This window comes from Macaca nemestrina, chromosome 9 (genome assembly GCF_043159975.1).
Source record: "Macaca nemestrina isolate mMacNem1 chromosome 9, mMacNem.hap1, whole genome shotgun sequence".
NCBI lineage: Eukaryota > Metazoa > Chordata > Mammalia > Primates > Cercopithecidae > Macaca > Macaca nemestrina.
This window is the reverse complement of record NC_092133.1, coordinates 62,528,601-62,550,865: the sequence shown is the minus strand read 5'-3', so window position 1 is coordinate 62,550,865 and position 22,265 is coordinate 62,528,601. Positions and strand designations below refer to the sequence as shown.

General features: G+C 36.6%; 1 protein-coding gene across 20 annotated transcripts in view; it reads left to right on the top strand.

Annotated features, from left to right (window-relative positions):
* LOC105466141 (catenin alpha 3) overlaps positions 1–22,265 on the top strand; it is a 1,883,635-nt gene that overhangs the window by 1,404,319 nt on the left and 457,051 nt on the right. For all 20 annotated transcript variants that reach the window (XR_011607352.1, XR_011607354.1, XR_011607355.1 and 17 more), the window contains one exon: positions 1,118–1,318. Coding sequence is in view for 16 of the 20 variants with exons in the window: in XM_071068753.1 (XP_070924854.1) it covers positions 1,118–1,318 (201 nt within the window). In the remaining 4 variants the exon portion in view is untranslated. The remainder of the gene's footprint in view (positions 1–1,117; positions 1,319–22,265) is intronic.

Sequence of the window (22,265 nt, the reverse complement as noted above, 5' to 3'; positions counted from 1 at the left end):
ATAAATAATGTTATATTTATTAATATATTTAAATTTTAAATATATAAATATATATTTAATTTAAGATAGATAGATAGATAGATAGGGCCTCACTCTATTACCCAGGCTGGAGTGTAGTGGCGTGATCAAAGCTCACTGCAGCCTCTAACTCCTGGGCTCAATCAATCCTCCCACCTCAGCCTCCCAAGTAACTAGGACTACAGAAACATGCTGCTACTCCTGGGTAAATTTATTTTGTTGTAAAGAAAGGGTCTTGCTGTGCTGCCCAGACTGGTCTTGAACTTCTGGCCCCAAGTCATCCTCCTTCCTAGGTCTCCCCAAGTGCTAGGATATCAGGTGTGAGCCACCACACCCAGACAGATTTTATTTTCTGTACAATAAGAGGGAAGTGTGACTCTGTAAGGAAACTGAAGAGCTCCTCTGTAGCTCACACACACATAGTCAACACATATACACAAGCAGATTGGGAAAGAGAAAGAAAGAGACACAGACAGAAAGAGAGAGTGAGAGAGACAAAAAGAGAGAGAAAGAGAATTAATGATATGTTCTGGAATTACTGAGATCATATTGTTATAATTGTTTTATGTGTATGTTTTAAACTTCCTGCTATGTTCATGCCCTAGTCATCTAAAGAAGAACGGAGAGGAGGAGGTCAGGAGACAATCTTCAGAGTAGGCAACTTTCTCTGGAATTCATTTATTTAAATCAATCTTTTCCTTATGTATATATAAGTTTTATAATCTGTATAATATTGCTTTCATTCACAATGTAGCATTTCATCATCACATACTTTATTTTCATTTTAATCTAGAAACTGTCTTTAATTTCCACCTCTGTGCCACTCTAAAAATCTAATCTACTGGAACTAGAGTCTAAAATAATATGCAGTCAATACAAATTTCTCTTAAAATGTAACATGTTATATTTCATGGATTTTGCTATTAAAGAGTAAAGGGATGTATGCAAAATATGTCTCCAATTTTCTTATAATTCTCAAAATCTTCCATTTCCAATGTGCACTCTATCTGAAGTCAGAAGTTAACATAATTATAATCTGCTAGATTTGTATGAATTTTAAACACACACACACAAACTAATTTGATTGATTTACTTACAGAAAGCCATATCTTGGAAGATGTCAACAAGTGTATCATAGCCTTAAGAGACCAGGATGCTGATAATTTAGACCGTGCTGCGGGTGCTATCAGAGGCCGGGCAGCGAGAGTTGCTCACATCGTCACGGGTGAAATGGACAGTTACGAGCCAGGGGCTTACACAGAAGGTGTAATGAGAAATGTTAACTTCCTTACAAGTACGGGTAAGTCAGTTGCCAATAACAGCTGCACTGTTTCTCATATCTGAATCTACATAGATACCGAATATTCATACATGTGGGAAAGATTCCAGTCTGTGTTCCTTCTTTTGACATATATTGCCACATAGTGCTTGTATTCTTTGGTTATGCAATTTGAAATTTATCTCTGAGAAGTAAATATATTCATTGGTGAAAAGAGGTCTTCTATAAATACATGTGTTATGTAAATTACCCACAGGCCTTAGCCAGAAACCATTTAGAATGTTTATTAATGCCTTATCTGTTAGGAGATATAATTAGACTGTTATGGTATTAAGTATGTGATAATCACCAAACCCTCTCTTAACTGTATCATCGATATCCCTAGGTTTTTGTTTATGTTACTTAAACATAGCAAGTCAGTCCTGTGTTTCCAGAGAAATGCTCTTACCTTCATCTGCAGTCTGTTTGCAAAACAGCAATTTGTTCTTGCACATAATCTTCTTTGATTGCATAAGAAATATGGAACCAGTATTTTGTGTTGGTTGCAGCACTCAAGTTAATATTTTCTAAAAATCAGCCAGTAAATGCTTCGTTTTTGAATCTCTCAGTAAAATGACGTTTTAATGCTATTGTTAACCTTTCTACAAGAAACTTACAGAAGTGTCTGAATTCATATGGATTCAGAAACAATGAGGACAATCAACTATTTTTATAAGTCATAACAGCAGAACTCCTTTCTGTGAAAACCCTTTGTGAATCTGTGAAATCCTCAGGTTAGATTTTTTTACTATTGTCTCCTAACAGTAGGGTGATGGTGCATCTGTGATTCCTAAAATATTTGAAATTCCAACCTTAAGTTATCAATCCTAGAGAATCATTTTTCATGTTATGCATATGGAATATGAAATTTGATATGCACATTGTTTAGCAAAAGGAATAGAAGGGACAAGGATGAGTCATTTTTTAAGTTTTTCTTTTATTTTTGAAGTCACTCCTCAAAATGAATTAAGAGAAACAAGCCAACAGTTGAACAATATTCACTAGAGACTAGGTCTGAAGCACTATGCTGCAAGGCAAGCTTAGCAAGGTTTGCAGGGAATAGATGATCAGTTTTGCTGTTTTTCTAGCAAGTTGATAAACAAAATCATTGATGAATCTTGGCATATAGTTTTCTTATTATCTCTTTGAAATATTTCTAAAATAATGCAATGCTAACAATGTGGTAAGGAAAGATAAAACTCTTGATATTATTAAATTTATATTTCTATATCTGCTCCTCAAAGTCACCGGTATCAATAGGGCACATAGTAGTTACTTTTTCAATAAGTTGTGGCAATATATTTACTTGTTTAAAAAGATGATTGTGCTCTAGTCATTCAGTATCTCTTCCACAACTAAATTTAAGCACTACTTTCTTGTTGGTCAAAATCAAGTATAGAGTTATTTGTGTCCCTGATTTTTTTCTACCTTCTGAGAATAGCATGTAAGTAAAAGAAGAATGTAACAGGGGTTTTTTTTTAGACAAATGAAAATTTCCTATCAGGAATTGATTAGGTAAAATCTAGCAGGACTAATATTTTGCCTCTGTCTCAGTTTTATAATCTTGTTAGTCTTGTGAGCATGCTTTTTATGATCATAATGTCTGTTTGAGGTACCAGGTTTACAGTTTTATGCTCTATCACTCCGAAATCAGAAAATTTTGAGACAAAGTTATTTACACACTTCAGAGTTTATTAATCCCTCTTTGATTTGTAATAACCTTTCCAGATAGCTAATCTATATGGCTATATTATCACATTCAGAAGAGAAAAAAAATCTTTTTTACTTCTAATTAGTGGTATATAATTTTAATTAAAATTCTCTAGGTAAATTATGTTCTATATCCCAAATAAAATGAATATAAAATAATCCTAGGTTATTGTGTATAAACAGCATCTTATTATTAGTGTAACAGTATAGTTTATGACGTCCCAATTTTGTTATTTCAGTTATTCAGAAAATTTTTGGTGTATCTTTGACAAAGCTTTCCATTTTTGTTTATGCCTAATTCCAAACTATTCTCCAAATAGCTTTCCTTGAAATTTATGAAAAGCATGCCTCACTAAAGGGAATTCTGAGCAATAAATTAGATGAGAAAGCTAATTAGATCAGTTTGATCTTAACCAAAGCTGAAAAATGTGAAAATTTTCTTTCCCATGGAGATATTGTCTATGAAAGATACTTCCCACTACTCTGTCCTCCACAATTTACTAACAGGAGATGTTCATCTTTGTTTGCATCTGTTTCACATCTTAGACTTATTATTTACAAATAATTACCAAATTAAATAATTGGAAAATCTTGTTTTGTGTTATGAGGCCTGCATAGTTTACTTTTTAGCAAGTGAACAGTAATATCTGTGAACTGTTTTTCTCTGTGTTTCCTTTTCTTTTATACAGTCTTCAGGATTTAACTCTCCTTTCTGAAAATGACTTAATGAGGAGTAATTGTGAGTTGCTGTTTATTACCGAGACTTTTCCATCTTTGCAAAGTTTGCCTTAAAATACTGTCATAAATGATGAAATATAAGCCATACTTATCTCAATCACAAAGAATGTTTTTAGAACATAGCACCTTTGATTTTAATCAGACTTTGTAGCTTATTAGTACATTTTCAAAATTTGATGATTTTCTAAGTGTTTTCTCAGCATTAAGAAGCAGGGCTGACCTATTATATCTCAGGAAATTATATTGTTCACAAACTCTAATGAAATGTAGTCAACATCTGGAATGCTACGTTTCACCCAGATAGAAGCATAATATTGTAATCTTCATGTGAATTTCTTTATCCCACCCCATTCATCCCTGTTACTAAGCTCCTCCTCCCATCAGGAATTCTTAATAGAGAAGATAGAATACATTAGCTTTTTAAATAAATAATAAACCTTTTGGACTGTAGTGTGAAGGCTTACAAATTATACTCTTAGTGTCAACTTCAGTTCTTTTGTACTATGTTGGGGAAAAACCTAAACTGGAAGTGGAATGACATAGGACATTTTTGTGTGATTTATGAACTCTATACAAATCAGGAATCACCAGGCCCCAGAGCAGCTGTTGCAAACCCCCAAGCCCCACCTGGTTTTACTGTTAGCCAGGCTCATGGACCAAAACAGAACAGGCACATAAATGAATCTGACCAAGATATCCTGGTGGCATCCACTGTTGGCAGCTGGCAGTGATGGCAAATACAGGTTCATTCATCAAGTATTGAGACCAAGACTGGAAAGTGTGTATCCAGAATTCCCTCCTTCTTAGAATGAACAAGTGCCATATAGTTACTTTTTTTTTTTGTCTCAAAGGCAAATGAGACAGTTGAAAGAAATTTTGAGTCAATAAATGTTTCTAAAATTTTGTTATAAATTGTTTATTCCAGTTTAAACAACAGGTAGAGTTTTAAGATGTATTTCATTTAAAACTTAATTTTAAAAAACTTTAATAGCAGTTGGTAACCCCTATCAATTCCCTTTCATTTAATATAGTTTACATATACATATCTTGCATTTTGTAGCTTGATTAAAACATGGTACTTTTTTTTTTTTTGCATTGCAGGTCTGTCCTACAACCTTAAATAGTTATAAAAACTAAAGGTTTTAGTTCTAGCATTCCTTGCCCTCTTCAGTCCAGCAGTGTTTGAAAATTGGTAGTCCACATACTAGATATGACTCAAAGAATTTTTATGTGGCCAGTGGAGTTTTGACTAACATAACTTTCATGAGAATTGGCTGGAGCTTAGTGGTGTCCTCTTTTCACTGAGCCTTGGCCATGGTCTCTACCATGCCATAGTCCCTTCCAATCTCTCTCATTATATCCCCAGTCTTCTTTGCTCAATTTACCTTTTTGAACTCTGGAGGTATTTGATTTCACCTAAAATTTTATTTCTATTTTTTTTTTTTTTTTCTGATGTGGGCCAAAAGGCACCTTCCACAACACTTAAGTTAATACTTCCATAATGGCGGGGATGTGCCAAGATTATTAACTGCCATCACTCTCTTTTTAAATATCTCTACCCCTTGTTTCTCACATCAAATTCTATGCATATTTCAAGAGAAAGTGTATATTCATGTCCTCTAGAAACTTTTGGCAATAATGAATTATTTCTGTTCTCGTGCACTGTAGCTCTTAAGGGACATGCCACTCAATTACATCATCCCAGACAAGTATATGCTCTTGATGAACTCCTCAGATATACTAACATAAAAATGGCTTTTCTGGGCCAGGTATGGTGGCTCACACCTGTAATTCCAGCACTTTTGGAGGCTAAGGCAGGTGGATTGGATCATGAGGTCAGGAGTTCAAGACCAGCCTGGCCAACATGGTGAAACACTGTCTCTAGAAAAAATACAAAAAAATTAGCTGGGCATTGTAGCATGTGCTTGTAATCCTAGCTACTCGGGAGGCTGAGGCAGGAGAATTGCTTGAACCGAGGAGGCGGAGGTTGCAGTGAGTTGAGATTCTGCCACTGCACTCCAGGAGGGGTGACAGAGCGAGACTCCGTCTCAAAAAACAAACAAAAAATAAACAAAAAAAGGCTTTTCTTTCAAACTGGAATATGAGTTACAGGGGAAAAATACACTCATATTATTTCTCTTTGAATCTCTCCCAGGGCCTAACATTGTGTCAGGTGTTAGAATAAAAATAAAAATAAAAATAAAAATAAAAACTCAAAACGAAACCTCTTGAATTAAGCCTCTAAGGCTTTGCTAATTCTATCCCTGCAGTTGGAATGATTGCCTTTTCTTCTCTACTGCCCTCTTAAAATATAACCATTCTAAACACTTTCTCAAATGCCACCACCTTTGCAAAGGAGCTTTTGATTCCCTTTCAGTTAGAATTAATTGCTCCATTATCTGTATTACTATGAGCTTGTCCTCTAGTTAATGTTTATTTCACTTTGCCTTTGATCATAATCAGCCATTTACATACAAGTTTCTCCCACAAGATTGTAACGTCCTTAAAGACAGACATCACACTTTCTTTATTTTTATTTTCCCCGGTAGCATTTACACATAGTAGAGGGGCCCAATGATCATTGATCACCAAGTCCTTCTCCAAAATTTAAATTTAAAATTTACTGCAAGGTTACACTGCGATACAGTCTAGTTAAGCAGGAGAATAAGTTGTCATCCCAATTCAGGAGGAAAAAAACCCCTCAAAACAGTAGGCTGTGTCAAAGGATGGGGCAGAGAAAAGATTAAGAGAGTGATTCATTACTGTCCACAGTTAGATCTTAGCCACTTCCAGAAAACTTGGGGTCAGATTTTTAAAAGGTTCTTCAGCAAGCTTCTGAACAATAGATCATGAATATTGTGTATTCAATTACTTACAAGAACCATCATTGAACTACATCTGTTGAAAGATCTGACTGAACCTAATTTCAGTAATGCTTCCAGCAAATCCCTGTAAGGGGTAGTGACTATGCTTTCACATTTGGGAACTATCGTTGGTGAATTTCCTCCCCTTTTAGCAGTCTGAACAGGCTTTCAAATTATATACTTTCTGCCTTTTGGATTAAACATTAATCTAACTTTTTTTAAAAAACACAATTAGAGAGCATTAACAAGAGGTTTCTGTCTGCAGATCACTTGGCTAACCTGGATAACTGTGTGTCTTCGTGTTGATAATTCTAAAGTTGGAAATTAAATTACAACTCAGTCTCTCTAAAGAAGAGTAAGATCTCATGACCATGGAAGGGCTTCTGTTCCCGTAGGAGTGTGGGACCTTAGGTAACATTATGAGTTGAAGAAAGTAGCTGTTAGAACTCCTGAGTGGAAAAACCTGTTTTCTGTTCAAGGAAGACTAGATTTAAATAGGACCCAGATCTGGTTAAGAGACTAAGGATCTAGTTAAAGAACTAAAATAAGAATGACAAGATTCTCATCTTGCCATTTTAAGTAAATGAACATACAAACTTGTCAGAAAAAAGAAAGTGCTATAAAAACCGCAATCTTCAATATGTATTGTGTGATGCAAAATCTTTTCTGACCTTTTTGACAGGGTACATGGAGTAATCTAAAGTGACACAGTTGGTAATAGCCTTATTTAAAAAATAAAAAATATTCTGACACATTGGTAGAAATTTCATTGTTAAACAAGGAATAATATAAAGGACTTAAGGGTGGATATTAAAGAGGGGTTGAAATACTGCCATATCTGCAAAATGTAAACTATGTAACTAATGTGGTTTGCTGTGTCCCCACCCAAATCTCTTTTTGAACCGTAATTCCTGTAATCCTCATGTGTCCAGGGAGGGACCCAGTGGGAGGTAACAGAATCATAGGGGTGGTTTCCCCTATGCTGTTCTTGTGATAGTGAGTTCTCACAAAATCCGATGGGTTTATAAGCATCTGGCATTTCCCTTTGGGGCACTCATTCTCTCTCCTGCCTCCCTGTGAAGAGGTGCCTTCTGCCATGATTGTAAGTTTCCTGAAGCCTCCCCAGCCATGTGGAACTATGAGTCAATTAAACCTCTTTTCTTTATAAATTAGCCAGTCTCAGGTGTTTCTTCATATCAGCGTGAGACCAGTATGAGAATAGACTAATGCAGTAACTTTGAGATTTTTGCTGAATGAAGGATGGGTTAAGGACAGTGGAGATGAATTGGCGTGGACTGAAAGGAAGGGAGAATTGGAAGATGAACCGGAGAATGGGAACAGGCTGTGTGGTTATTCACCAGTGCAAAGATGTTCCAGAGGTCTTGTATCTTCTGTAACTCTAGAACACCTGCGACCAGCCTCATATGGATATTCTCCAGGGAAACAAGATATCATCTAGAAAAAGAAAGAGGTTATATATTTCATTATGATCCTACTTTCCCATATATCTGTAAAATGACTAATTCAGATTTACTCTATGAATCTTTGTGTGCTGAAGGCAGTAGAAAAATAATTTATTTTTTAAAAGATTAGACATGAAGTATTAGTTTTGGTTCTGGGTTGCAAACAACTGAAATTAAGAATGGCTAAATTAGACAGAAAAACACAGGAAGGCTGGAGAACAAGAAGAGAAAACTGGCAGACTGCAAGGGACACTTCATATAGGAAACACAGTTAAAGTCATCCCTAAAAATAGCTTTTTGAAGTGCCATTCCAGCCCCCTCTGAACATTTAATGCCACTAACGGTATCATAACATTATAACACTGGACCCCACGGATGGTACATTTATTTGCTACCACATTTCAGATAGTTCTACCATTGGAATAAATCATAAAATATCCCTACTTTTTCCTCACTTGCTTTAAATTCAACTTCCTGTGCCAGAAGCATTATCTTAGTAGAGTTTAAATCATGTGCCCACACCTTGGCTGTCAGCATACATAGGGGTGAGCACCTGGCCTTTGACCTTTGCAGATAGTGCTCTGCCTCACACTAAGACTCTTACACCGGCATATTCCCTGCATAATAATGGGCTTTGAAGTCTGTTAGCAAAGCGGGGAGTTGGGGATGATGAGAAGCAGGAGAGGATGATTATCAACAAGGAAACAAAAGGACTCAGAGAAAGGAAATTAAGGATTGATGTTGCCAACTTAATTGGACATCACTGGGACAATGGAATTACTTGCATCCATATTGTGCAACCAAGAACATTGCCTTCAGCAGCTCGTTGCAAAGCCAATTCTTTTAGATGGTTTATGAAACCTTTAAAATAGGCATAAAAGCTTGCTTTATTTCTGGTAGATTTATTAAACAAGGTATCATGACACCACTCCAAATCGAGGTACATTCCAGTGAAGATATGCCATAGCTGAATATATGATGTGAATATGATTCTATGGCCAAGACAATAGCTTCATAAAACAATGTTTGTTTTGCTGTATCTGTAAAAGCATAAAGGAGTCTATGAAGGTTTTCAAAAAAGGGGAAAGTATATCTTTCAGTGATATACTGAGGTTTCTTCTTTCTTTACAATGACAAAAGTTAACAGGTCTGTATCCTAGTGTTCAAATGTAGAGTGATACTGAATTGAACTGTATCATTTTGTTTTAAATCCAAAGGAATGGGTACTTTGACTTCATTAATTTTTAAGATTACTAAGTATGAGACATCTTTTGTAACAGCATAGACTAGTGCTTTCTAAGATCATAGTGTTTAAGGCTGGTCAGTGGTTCATACCTGTAATCCCAGCACTTTGGAAGGCTGAGGTGAGAGGATTGCCTGAGCCCAGGAGTTCAAGATCAGCCTAGGCAACATAGTGAGACCCAGCTCTACGAAAGAAGAAAATAATAATTAAACAATATTAGCCAGGCATAGTGGTACACACCTGTAGTCCCAGATACTTGGGTTGAGGTCTGAGGATCGCTTGAGCCTAGGAGTTTGAGGCTCCAGTGAGCTGTGAATATGCTACTGCACTCTATCCTGGGGAGGAGTGAGATCCTGTCTCTCAAAAAATAAAAATAAAAATAAAAATAAATAAAATCATAATGTTTGCACAGCCACTGGGAAAAAAGAAGTGGCTGCTCAAGGCCTGAGGGGATCAGAGACTGCAGTTATCAAGCAGTCTTAGCTCCTTCCCAGCTACCTTGAGAGCTATGGAGGTCAAGATCTGAAAGCTCCTCTCACTAACACACACCAGTATGCCTCAGCAGAGTTGTTAGGAGCTCTGGGCTAGACAGCTGTCTACTGGGTAATCCAAGAATTAAGTCTCTTTGAAAGAGAATTACTGTAAAATGTTTTATAAACTGTAACATAGTGTATGTTTTTAAAAATGTAGACAAACTGGCAGAAGGCTTCTCTCTTCCATTTCATCTCAAAAATCAGATTTATGAAACTAATGAAACCACTCCCTTCAGTTGTTACAAGTATCTATTTCATGTATTAATAGCCCTCAGCTGCAAAGACAGCTAATTTTACTTTTTTAGGGGTCTTTATATATAGCCAGAAAAGTCTGGTTATATATTTATTGATGTGAGCTGATAAAACTTTTATATACTCATCTGTAAAACTAAATTTGAGGTTCAAGGTCACTGAGGCTGGAGAATAAACCAAGATATTATGTCCCCTAGATTTTCTTTCCTCTAGTTTGGGAGAGAACATAAACCATGTGAATTCGAATGTGTAAATCAGATTGCATTTCCCCTGGTGGTAAGTAATTGGTGCAGGCAGCAGAACTTAATTGACAATAGCTTTAACCATTTCATCCCCACCCTCTTCCCAACTATGTCTTTCATGCCAATTTTTATGTGATTCCTCAGAAGTAGTCCTGGTTGGGTGGGAGTGGTTACAATGGATATAATTATATTGCCACGTTTTCAAGATAAGAGCAAGTTTACTAGATGAAGAATTAAGCATTTCTTGACATAAAAGCAAATGCTGAAAGGGCATATTGTTGCTAAGGAAAAAACAAATCAGCAGGCCAACACTTGCAAATGACAATGTTATCTACAAGCTTTATTAATAGATGTGAATATTTTATTCAGTGAAATCAATTGTCATGCATAGGTAAATTAAATACTATTTAGCTCTCTTTCACTTGGGAAAAAAACTGAAAACAGTGGATATCATAAGATCATCAGTAGAGAAAAATTGCTTGACTAAAGGTGGAAAGGATATTTTAAAGATAGCCACAAATGGAAGAACAATTCTGAGAGTAGAACAAGTGGACATTGACCAGGTGTCCACTTAACCATCTCAGGGAGGATAGAAGTAGTTCAAATAAAGCCAAGGAGACTTTAGGCAGCTGGAAAGCTGTTTCCACTGTGTGCCAAACTATGATTTCTGCTGACATATATTTTCACTTCATAAATAAAAATTTCTAGCTCATGGTAATTTACAACTTATTCTTTCATCAATTACAAAAGAAAGTATTACTGCTTAACAATACTACACAGCAGGCTAAGGACCTGGGAAGAGATTTCTTCTCCTGAAATGTATTAGTATCCCCGTGCTATCTTGCAAAAGGTAATATATTCTAGTGATCATCCACCATTTAATTTTACTGTCTGCCAAAATCTGTAGCAGTTAAAGTTAAGTGAACAATTTATATTATAAAATTCCTCTGCTGATATAGGGATTTTTAAAGGTATCATTTATCATAAACACTGCTGGCAGTATTTCTTTAAGATTCCAGATATTCTAAAGTCTAGTGTTGATTGTAGGTTATAGTGATTTAAGAAAGGTTATACACATTCCTTTACCACATGCCTCAAAATGCTTATGTAAAAAGAGGAATTAAAGTATGGATGTTCATAAAAAAATGAAATTATTTTTGAGGGGAGAAGAAGTAAGTTAAAATATTGTACTTCTCTTGCCATCTCTCCTACTTTTTTTATTTATATATCCTTTAATAGCTACTTCTGTTAGTAAATCGGTATCAATGTTTTTCCATTATTTGCATTTATTAATGTGTTTGCCCTATCTTCACAATTACAATCAAATAACTTTGAGTCAAGGTACCAACAATGTTTTGTTTTGTCTCTTCCATCTATTTAGAAAGCTAACACAAATGTAAACTGAAAAGATATAACTACCCAGTCCCAGTCTAACATCCCGTTAAAATAACAGTAAAAGAACACAAAAGGGAATAAACTCATAATGGAAAATGCATGGGTATAGGATTATCATAGGAAAAAAAAAAAAAGATCCAGAAGATAGAAAGCAGCTGGAAACACGGAGATAGATGAGAGAGAGCAGCGAAAGCCTCTATCTAAACCGTGCACTGGACGGCTCTGCTGAGGAGCTGTGAGTTCCTGCTTGACTGTTGTTAGACTTCTTATCACAACAGAGTTCTACAAGGCAATAAAGAAATGCCTTCATATTCCATGAGAAAATTAATATGATCTTAGAATACTATATTCATCCAAATTACGTGACCAAATAAAAACCTTTTTGTGTGCATAAGAACTCAGAAATATAACTTGTGTAGATCCTCTTGAGAAACGACTTGAAAATGTCCTCAAACAAAACAAGAGATGGGAAAAACGGAAATAGTAAGACATGGAAAGCTGAAATAGTGATTCTAACCCAGAGATATAATGAATAAAATGACAAGTTGGCAGATGCCAAGCAGGTCTAGAAAGCAGTGGATCCAAATTGAATACAAAGTCAGTGGGCTCCCAGAAAAATAAAAAAAAAAAAGAAAAGAAAAGAATTCTAAAAGAAGCCTTAAAAAGATTCAGAAAAACAGAATCATTAAATTAGTCACATGATAAAGCAATTTGCTGTCCTCTCTAAGATGCATTACTCTACCAGTCCCCACCCAGGAGGCTTAGAATATCATGACTCTAACTATGTGACCCTAAAACTGTACAATTCTGCTTGTACTGCTATCAGCTTATGCTTAACTTTTTGTGTTTGTTCATTTCCTATATTTGTCATGTCTTTTGTCATTGTTAAGAAACCAGATTTTAGTGTCACATGGCAAACATCTGTTATGCTGGTTTTGAATATCTATTGCATATATTAAAGATATGTGTATATGTTTCTATATATTTACAATATTATATATAAATATAAGTATTATAGGTAATGTTGTAACTATATATGTATAGTATATATTATATATATAACACATCAGTGATTGATTTATTTTGCTTTAAATGATCATTTGGAAAAGAGTTATCTTACAGCTGGGCTGGAACTCTCCATGATTATCTGGAGGTCCGATACTGACTTTTGGCCACAATAAGAAGGAGTGAACTAGTTTATATTTATAATACATTGTTTAAGTTTGAAATCACCTTGTTAGTACCAAGAGCCAGCTTGTTTATATTGTTTCGGGGTGTGTAGATTGATGGCTCGCACATGGGCTAGCCAGTTACATAGCGTGGCTTGGCTATGTGATCAGTGGGACGTATATCCTGAAGATTCATAATTCAGAGATGAAGCACATCCTGTGTGACTGAGAAAGGATTCTGGGTAGGTGTGCAAGTCTCCCGACCCCGGCTGTGTGGGCTGCACGTTCTTTCTTCTTGAATAGCTCTTCTCTGAGTAGTTTCCATAGAATTTTGTGAACCCTTTCAATTATCCAACACCGTCTGTAACTGTTGTCGTTATAACTCATTTATTTTATTTAAAAAACCCACTGAAGATACTAGACCACACACACACACAGACACACACACACATCTACCTTAATCACACAGAGTTAAGCAAGTGGTTGCTTTAGGTTTTGTTGCTAACTGCTCTGTTTTTATTTACTTTTTTAAAGGTGCTCAGTCAGCTTTTATAATTAGACCATCTCAGTTCATTCAGGCTGCTATAACAAAATATCTTAGTCCGGGCAAGTTACAAACAACAGAAATGTGTTGTTCACAGTTCTAGAGGTGGGGACATTCAAGATCAAGGCATCAGCAGATTCAGTATCTGGTGAGGATGCATCCCTCATGGATGATGTGTTCTAAGTGGTGGAGAGGACAAACAAGCTCCCTCAACCCTCTTTAAAAAGGGCGCTAATAACTGCTCATGAAGCCAGAACCATCATGATCTACATCTTTTAAAGACCCTGCCACTTAATACTATTGCATTTAACATATGAATTTTGGGGGGACACATATATGTAGACAATAGCATAGAGTTTGTGCAGTCAGAATTGCTGAATCATGCTTTTTTCTCAGAGAAATTTCCAAGCTCAAAAACCTTAAAGATTTCTTTCATTTAACTTACACATTATACCTAACTGACATACATATTATATCTCATTAGTTAATTGGCAAATCTTTCTCACAAGTACTGACTCAGCCTTTCATGGCCTTTCCTGCAACTGTGTGAGCTGTCCACCAAATTACAGCTTCCTAACTCTGCCTCCTTAAAAACTGAGAACTGCAACAGACATTATCCTCTCCATATTATTTATACTGCATAGCAAATCTGCCTAAAATTTAGCAAATTAAGACAACAAACATTTACCGTCTCATAATTTCTGAGGGTCATGAACCTGGGAGCAGCTAAGCTAGGTGGAGTTGGTCAGGGTCTCCTGTGAGGTTGTATTCACACTGTTGGCCAGAGCTGCAGTCATCTAAGTCTCACCTGAGGCTCAAGAATCTGCTTCCAAGCTTATTCACATGTTTTTGTTGGCAGGAGGCTTCAGTTCCTCACAAAATGGGTACCTCTGTATGCTGCCTGTATGTTTTCACAACATGGCACCTCAGTGTGAATGATCCAGATGAGAAAAAGAGAGAGAGTGAGAGAGTGAGAGAGCCTAAGATGGAAGCCAGCATCTTTGTATAACCTAACTTCTAAAGTGGCATACCATCGCTTTTGCTGTATTCAATTTGTTAGAAGTGAGTAGGGCATGAGTACCAGGAGGTGGATATGACTGGACCATGTTACAGGCTGCCTACTACAACTTCTAAATGGCTTATATTCTGAATATGCTTCATATGGTCCCATGTCACCAATTAGACTATACATTTTTTATTTATTGTACCTTAAGTTCTGGGTTACATGTGCAGAACGTGCAGTTTTGTTACATAGGTATACACGTGCCCTGGTGGTTTGCTGCACTCATCAACCCGACACTTACATTAGGTATTTCTCCTAATATTATCCCTCCCCTAGTCCCCCCACTCCTCGAGAGGTCCTGGTGTGTGATGTTCCCTTCCCTGTGTCCATGTGTTCTCATTGTTCAACTCCCACTTATGAGTGAGAACATGCAGTGTTTGGTTTTCTGATCTTGTGATAGTTTGCTGAGAATGATAGTTTCCAGCTGCATCCATGTCTCTGCAAAGGACATGAACTCATCCTTTTTTATTGCTGCATAGTATTCCATGGTGTGTATATGTGCCACATTTTTTTTTTTTTTTTTTTTTTTGAGTCGGAGTCTAGCTCTATCGGCCAGGCTGGAGTGCAGTGGCCGGATCTCAGCTCACTGCAAGCTCCGCCTCCCGGGTTTACATCATTCTCCTGCCTCAGCCTCCCGAGTAGCTGGGACTACAGGCGCCCGCCATCTCGCCCAGCTAGTTTTTTGTATTTTTTTAGTAGAGACGGGGTTGTGCCACATTTTCTTAATCCAGTCTATCATTGATGGACATTTGGGTTGCTTCCAATAGACTACACATTTTTAGTGCACATATCTCTTAGACCCCTCCCTGTTTTCTGGCCTGACATTTGATATTGGAAACGTTAGCAAAGGATCAGGCATACAGTAGACATATATATTAAATGGATGAATAATACAATGCATATCTTACCAGAGATCCTTAATAGAGTTGATTATTGATAGTACAGAATAGTGTGGAAGAGGAAATCCTCTCCATTGCTAATTCATGCAACATGGTTTTATCATTTTAGAGACATAGATGACCATAAGCATTGCTGTAAGTATCACTTTATGTGCCATGGTCATGTGGAGAAATCATTACAGAGGAAATATGGAAAACCACAATTCTAGATTTAGGTTTACTGTGATATAATTGTGAAAATCCCTTAAACTCTAAGGGCCCCATATCTTTAAGTGCTAAAAGAGGGTTAGCTAGGAGATCTTCAATGTTCCTTTGTACATCATTTTACTTAAACATTTAAGAAATAAATTTAAGAGTCATTTGTCTACAATGCATTAATTTATTTGCCATTTAGCTGTTTTCAAATTCTCAAAATCTACATCTTTTTAATAACCAAAGAAAAAATGTCCAAAATATAAAATAACCAAAGACAAAAATCCAAAATATAAAAAAGTGTTGTTTTTAATTTTGTAAAAAGTTTTCTGCCAATCTTGTACATTCTTCCTTCTGGAGAACTAGATGTTTTGTCGATGTAATTTTTTTATTCAATAATTTCTTTAAAAAATTGAGATGGGATCTCACTGTATTGACGAGGTTGGTCTCAAACTCTTGGGCTCAAGTGATCCTCCCACCTCAGCCTCCCAAAGTTCTGGGATTACAGTCATGAGCCAGTGCACCCAGACATTTTGTCCATATTTTAAATGATTTTATTGTTGTTGTTGCTATTGTTCTAATGGTCGTAAATTAATTATTTGCTGTATATATATATATACACACACACACACACACAACAAGAACAATTGGTCAGATTTGTCAAAAAAAGAGAAGTACATAAAGACTAAGCAATTTAGTTCCTTGTGGTTTAGTAGGCAAATAATATTTGTAGACATTAACATCAAAAGCTACATTAGAATTTTAGCTCCAATACTTACCAACAATAAGTGATCTTAGGCAAATTACTTAACCAGTCTAAGCCTTAGCTCTGTCATCTATGAAACAAGGGCAATAAAACTTATCTCTTAGAGGTTTTGTGATAATTTCCATTAAATAGTATCTATAGATCTCTTGAAATGCCTGCTTCATAGTCTTAGGTCTATAAATAGCAAGTTATTAATATTATTGTTGTTATTATTGGACTGGAATACAGTAAAGCAATACTTGGTTAGATTTCATGTGATTTACCTTCTGAATGATGTGGAAATATGTTAATGTGCAATATATAAAACATACATCACAGAAAACAACTAATACTGAGATTTGTATTTTGTTCTGACAAAATTTTATATCCAGGGCTGTTTTCACTTCCCATAATATGTTTTTAATTTTTTTCATTATAATCTAGTGTCTTAGTCAGTTTGGGCTGCTATAACAAATTAAATGGAGTAGTGGCTTAAACAATATGAATTTATTTATCACAGTCTCTGGAGGCTGAAAGTCCCAGATCAGGGTGCCAGCATCATCAGCATCTGGTGAGGGCCCTCTTTCTGGCCTGCAAACAGCTGCCTTATTGCTGTGTTTACATGATGGACAGCAGAAAGAGAAAGGAAGCAAGTTATCTAATACCTCTCCTTATAAGAGCACTAATCCCGTTATGAGGGCTCCACCTTTAAGACCTAATTACCTCTCAGAGACCCCATCTCCAAATACCATCACATTAGGGATTAGGGTTTTAACATGAATTTGAGAGGGACGCAAACATTCAGTCCACAGCATCTAGGTTTACCAGTTTTGTGTCCTTTCTTCAAATTAAAATTATTTTGAAGAGGAGACATTTTTAACAATTCAAATGATAAGCAGCGCACGATATAGCAGAGGAGATTTTTTTGGCCTAATGTTTAGCAGCTTAATTCTATTGTTGAAACGTATCACTACTACACACGCTTAAGAAATACAATGGTAGAAGAAACAGTGTATTTTATATCAAAAGGAAAATAGTGCAAGACTAAGTCATCTGATCTAAGTTTATAATGAAGGAATGTATTTAAAGATGTTTTCCTTTTCAGAAATAGTCATTTTTTTAGAGAATTAAAAAGATATCAAGAACATCTAATTAAGAGTCATCTTAATGATGGATGACAGTGTAATTAAATGTGAAAAGCAAATTTGAAAGCATCTTAGTCTGTAAAACTACTTCATGTATAAAAAATAAACATTTGACACAACTCTCAGAGCAAAGTATCTGAGGGATTCTTTAAAGTTTCCAATTTATCAAATTACCTTTTTTTTTTTTGGAGGAAGTCTCGCTCTGTTGCCCAGGGTGGAGTGCAATGGCATAATCTCAGCTCACTGCTACCTCCGTCTCCCAGGTTCAAGTGATTCTGCCACCTTAACCTCCCAAGTAGCTGGGACTACTGGCTTGCACCACCATGCTTGGCTAATTTTTTGTATTTTTTAGTAGAGATGGGATTTCAGCATGTTGACCAGGCTGGTCTCAGACTCCTGATCTCAAGTGATCCGCCTGCCTCGGCCTCCCAAAGTGCTGGGATTACAGGTGTGAGCCACTGCATCTGGCCTATCAAATTACTTTTTAATAATTTTGTGGGCTGGGCAGGGTGGCTCATGCCTTTAATTCCAGCACTTTGGGAGGCTGAGGCGGGAGAATCATGAGGTCAGGAGACTGAGACCACCCTGGCCAACATGGTGAAACCTCATCTCTTCTAAAATACAAAAAAATTAGACAGACATGTGGTGCACGTCTATAGTCCCAGCTACTTGGGAGGCTGAGGCAGGAAAATCGCTTGAACCCAGAAGGTGGAGGTTGCTGCAAGCCGAGATCACACAACTGCACTCCAGCCTGGTGACAGAGCAAGACTTCATCTCAAAAAAAAAAAAAAAAAAAAAAAAAAAATTGTGTATGTACCTCTGTGGTATTTGCTGGAAAATATCACCGGTTTGAGCAAAACCAGTTATTTCTAACTTTTAGTGAAAGCTGCATGTGTCACACAAATCTTTTCTGATATTACAAAGGCTAATAAACTCTCACTCAAAAGTATACTCCCAATGCAGTGGTGGGGTATTATTTAACACTTTATTAAATAAAGAAACAGAAGGTAAATGGATTATAAAGGTTAATGATGGAAACGACTACTCTCATCTCAAAAGGAATGGTTAGGTTGGGCATGGTGGCTCATGCCTGTAATTCCAGCACTTTGGGAGGCTGAGGCAGGAGGATTACTTGAACCCAGGAGTTTGAGACCAGCCTGGGCAATATAGTGAGACCTCATCTCTACAAATATTAGAAAATCAACCAAGTGTGGTTGGTTGATTTTCTATAGTCACAGCTACGTGGGAGGTTTAGGTAGGAGGATCACTTGAGCCCGGGAGGTAAAGGTTGCAGTGAGCCAAGATTGTGCCACTGAACTCCAGCCTGGGAGACAGAACACAACTCTATCTGGGAGGTTTAGGTAGGAGGATCACTTGAGCCCGGGAGGTAAAGGTTGCAGTGAGCCAAGATTGTGCCACTGAACTCCAGCCTGGGAGACAGAACACAACTCTATCTCAAAAAAAGAAAGAAAGAAAGAAAGAAAGAAAGAAAGAAAGAAAGAAAGAAAGAAAGAAAGAAAGAAAGAAAGAAAGAAAGAAAGAAAGAAAGAAAGAAAGAAAGAAAGAAAGAAAGAAAGAAAGAAAGAAAGAAAGAAAGAAAGAAAGAAAGAAAGAAAGAAAGGAAGGAAGGAAGGAAGGAAGGAAGGAAGGAAGGAAGGAAGGAAGGAAGGAAGGAAGGAAGGAAGGAAGGAAGGAAGGAAGGAAGGAAGGAAGGAAGGAAGGAAGGAAGGAGAAAGAGAGAAAGAGAGAAAGAGAGAAAGAGAGAAAGAGAGAAGGAGAGAAGGAGAGAAGGAGAGAAGGAGAGAAGGAAAGAAAGAAAGGAGGGAGGGAGGGAGGGGAGGGAGGGAGGGAGGAAGGAAGGAAAATGCAGAGAGAGACAGAGACAGAGAGAGAGAAAGAAAAAGAGAAAGAAAGAAAGAGAGAAAAAAGAAAAGAAAAGGAAAGGAAGGAAGGAAGGAGAAAAGAAAAAAGAAAAGAGAAGAGAAAAGAAAAGAGAAAAGAAAAGAAAGAAGGAAAAGAAGGAGGGATGGAGGGAAGAAGGGGAGGGGTGGAGAGGGGAGGATTGTTGTTGATTTAAAACATTACGAATTTGATGGCTGGGCACAGTGGCTCATGCCTGTAATCCCAATACTTTAGGAGGCTAAGGCAGATGGATTGCTTGAGCCCAGGAGTTTAAGACCAGCCTGGGGCAGCATAGTGAGACCTCATTTCTACTAAAAAAAAAAAAAAAAAATTCAAAATTTAACTGGATGTGAAGGTGCATGCCTATAGTTCTAGCTACTCAGGAGGCTGAGATAGGAGGATCATCTGAGCTTAGGAGTTCAAAGATGCAATGAGCTATGATTGCACCACTGTACTCTAGCTTGGGTGATGGAGTGAGACCCCATCTCTTAAAATATAATGAAAGAAAAAAAGAAAGAAGGAAAGAAGGAAGGAAGGAAGGAAGGAAGGAAGGAAGGAAGGAAGGAAGGAAGGAAGGAAGGAAGGAAGGAAGGAAAAGATTAGAAACAAGCCTCAGAGTTCTTTCCCTGTCCCATCTGGAAAGCACATACTGGTCCAAAAAATTCATTATAATCTGCTTTCAGATTATCTCTACATTGATTTTGGAACATTTCTAAAATTCAGATGTCATATAAAAATACATCTTGGGTTTTTGTTCAGTAATGTGCAACATTTATTTCCCACAGAAAAATGGGGAAGACTTCACTTTAAACAATTGCCTTTCCTATAATGAAGGTATACAAATGATTGGATATGAGAGTAACTTCTACTCATAGCTTTCCTCTTTCGCGAACAGAAGGAGGAAACCATTATTTTCAATGTACAGATATTGAATAATGTAAAGCTACATGATAGACGGATGAGAAATTGACTAAGAGGTTTTTCTTAAAAAAATAATCAGTGTTTTTATATACATATAACACTTAAAAAGTTTTCAAATGCTGAGCACATTTAGTAAGATGAGGGCTGGGTGAGGTGGCTCATGCCTGTAATCCCAGCACTTTGGGAGGCTGAGGCAGGTGGATCACAAGGTCAGGAGTTCGAGACCAGCCTGACAAACATGCTGAAACCCTGTCTCTACTAAAAACAAACAAACAAAAAAACTAGCTGAATGTGGTGGCAAACACCTGTAATCCCAGCTACTCAGGAGGCTGAGGCAGAATTGCTTGAGCCTGGGAGGCGGAGGTTGCAGTGAGCAGAGATCGAGCCACTGCACTCCAGCCTGGATGACAGAGCGAGACCCTGTCTCAAAAAAACAAAAAAAAAAAAGAAAAAAGAAAAAATTTTAGTAAGATGATTGGTACAATGGCATGCAATTAAATCACAATTAGGAAATCACAATTAGAAAATCACTTTAACCTTCATTGAACTATACTGATGTACAAGCCCCGTACCTATCAAATAATGAATAAAGACAAAATAAACAAGACATAATTCTTAATCTCAAAAAGAATGAATGTTTAGAGGGATGACAGATGTGAACCTTCAATGCAAAACAGAACAGAGGATGCATATATCTCCTAATTTACGCTATCGTCTGGGAATGATTTAATCCAGAAATCAGGATACTCAAATTGTAGAAAATTGGGAAAACTACCATGGAACTAACCATTTAAGAAATGAGCTTATTTATTCGCTCTATAACATAATTATAGGAGAATATTAATTCCTGATATTCATAGATAATTATCAGGCCTTATTTAGGTATCACCAGCTTTTTCTTAGCCACCATTATGAAATAAGAGGCTAATCAAGTCATAATTCATATTCTCAACCAATCCGCATCCACTCACCCCTATCTCCTTCTATAATAAAAAAGAAAACAGTAGACTTCAATCCCTGAAAGTAAGTGTAACCTTTCCTGTTGTCCCTTCTTTACGACCTCCTATCTATCAACATTTACCTGTGAGGAGCCCGTAAAGCTGTCTCCAGCTTCTCATCATATAAGTGTCTGGATGTAATGTTATTCCCTCTGCTATTTTAGGGTGAGAATATAATGAAGGATTATGCTCACTTTACTTGTTTCTTCAGTCAAAACTGATTGGTATTTACTTGCTGTGAGGATACCAATGAACTAAGTGCTGAAAAGGAGAGCATGATTCAAATCTTTCAGTTGTTTAACTGTGGTTGAGGATATATTAAATAGCAGGATTCTTTTATAAAACAAGGCAGGAATACATTAAGGAACAAAATGAATAGGGGCAAAAAGGAATAGATTAGCACATAATACAAGTGTAAGTTTTATAAGTATTGTAGGTCAGAGAAGACCAGATAGAAGATGTAAGGACAAAAATAGGAATCTAAACATTATTTAAATTTAAAAAGAAAGTGTGTTCTTCCTGGAAAGAATGTCAAAATATTTGTGTTATATTATGTTGTAATTAGAGATAATCAAAATTATACTGAACTTGATTTAATCTTCTTTTGATTGAGAAAATACCTCAGGTTCTTGTAATGTTTCAGGATTATCCTTTAGGTATTGTGTCCTTGAAAGAAAAATGAGTAGAAAGGTGAGTAGATTTTCCCACTAGGTCAGGCAGTTTATGTGACTAGTAAGTCATACGTGAGACTGGGTAGCTTGTGGCACCAGCCCCGATTAAACATGGAATAAGTATACCTTTCCCTAACTCTTCCACTGATGTCAACTACAACATTGGACATAATACTTAAAGCAAATCTTGGAGTACTCTGTAAAGTAAATAATAGCAGACTGGAGAGGAAATTCGAGTTT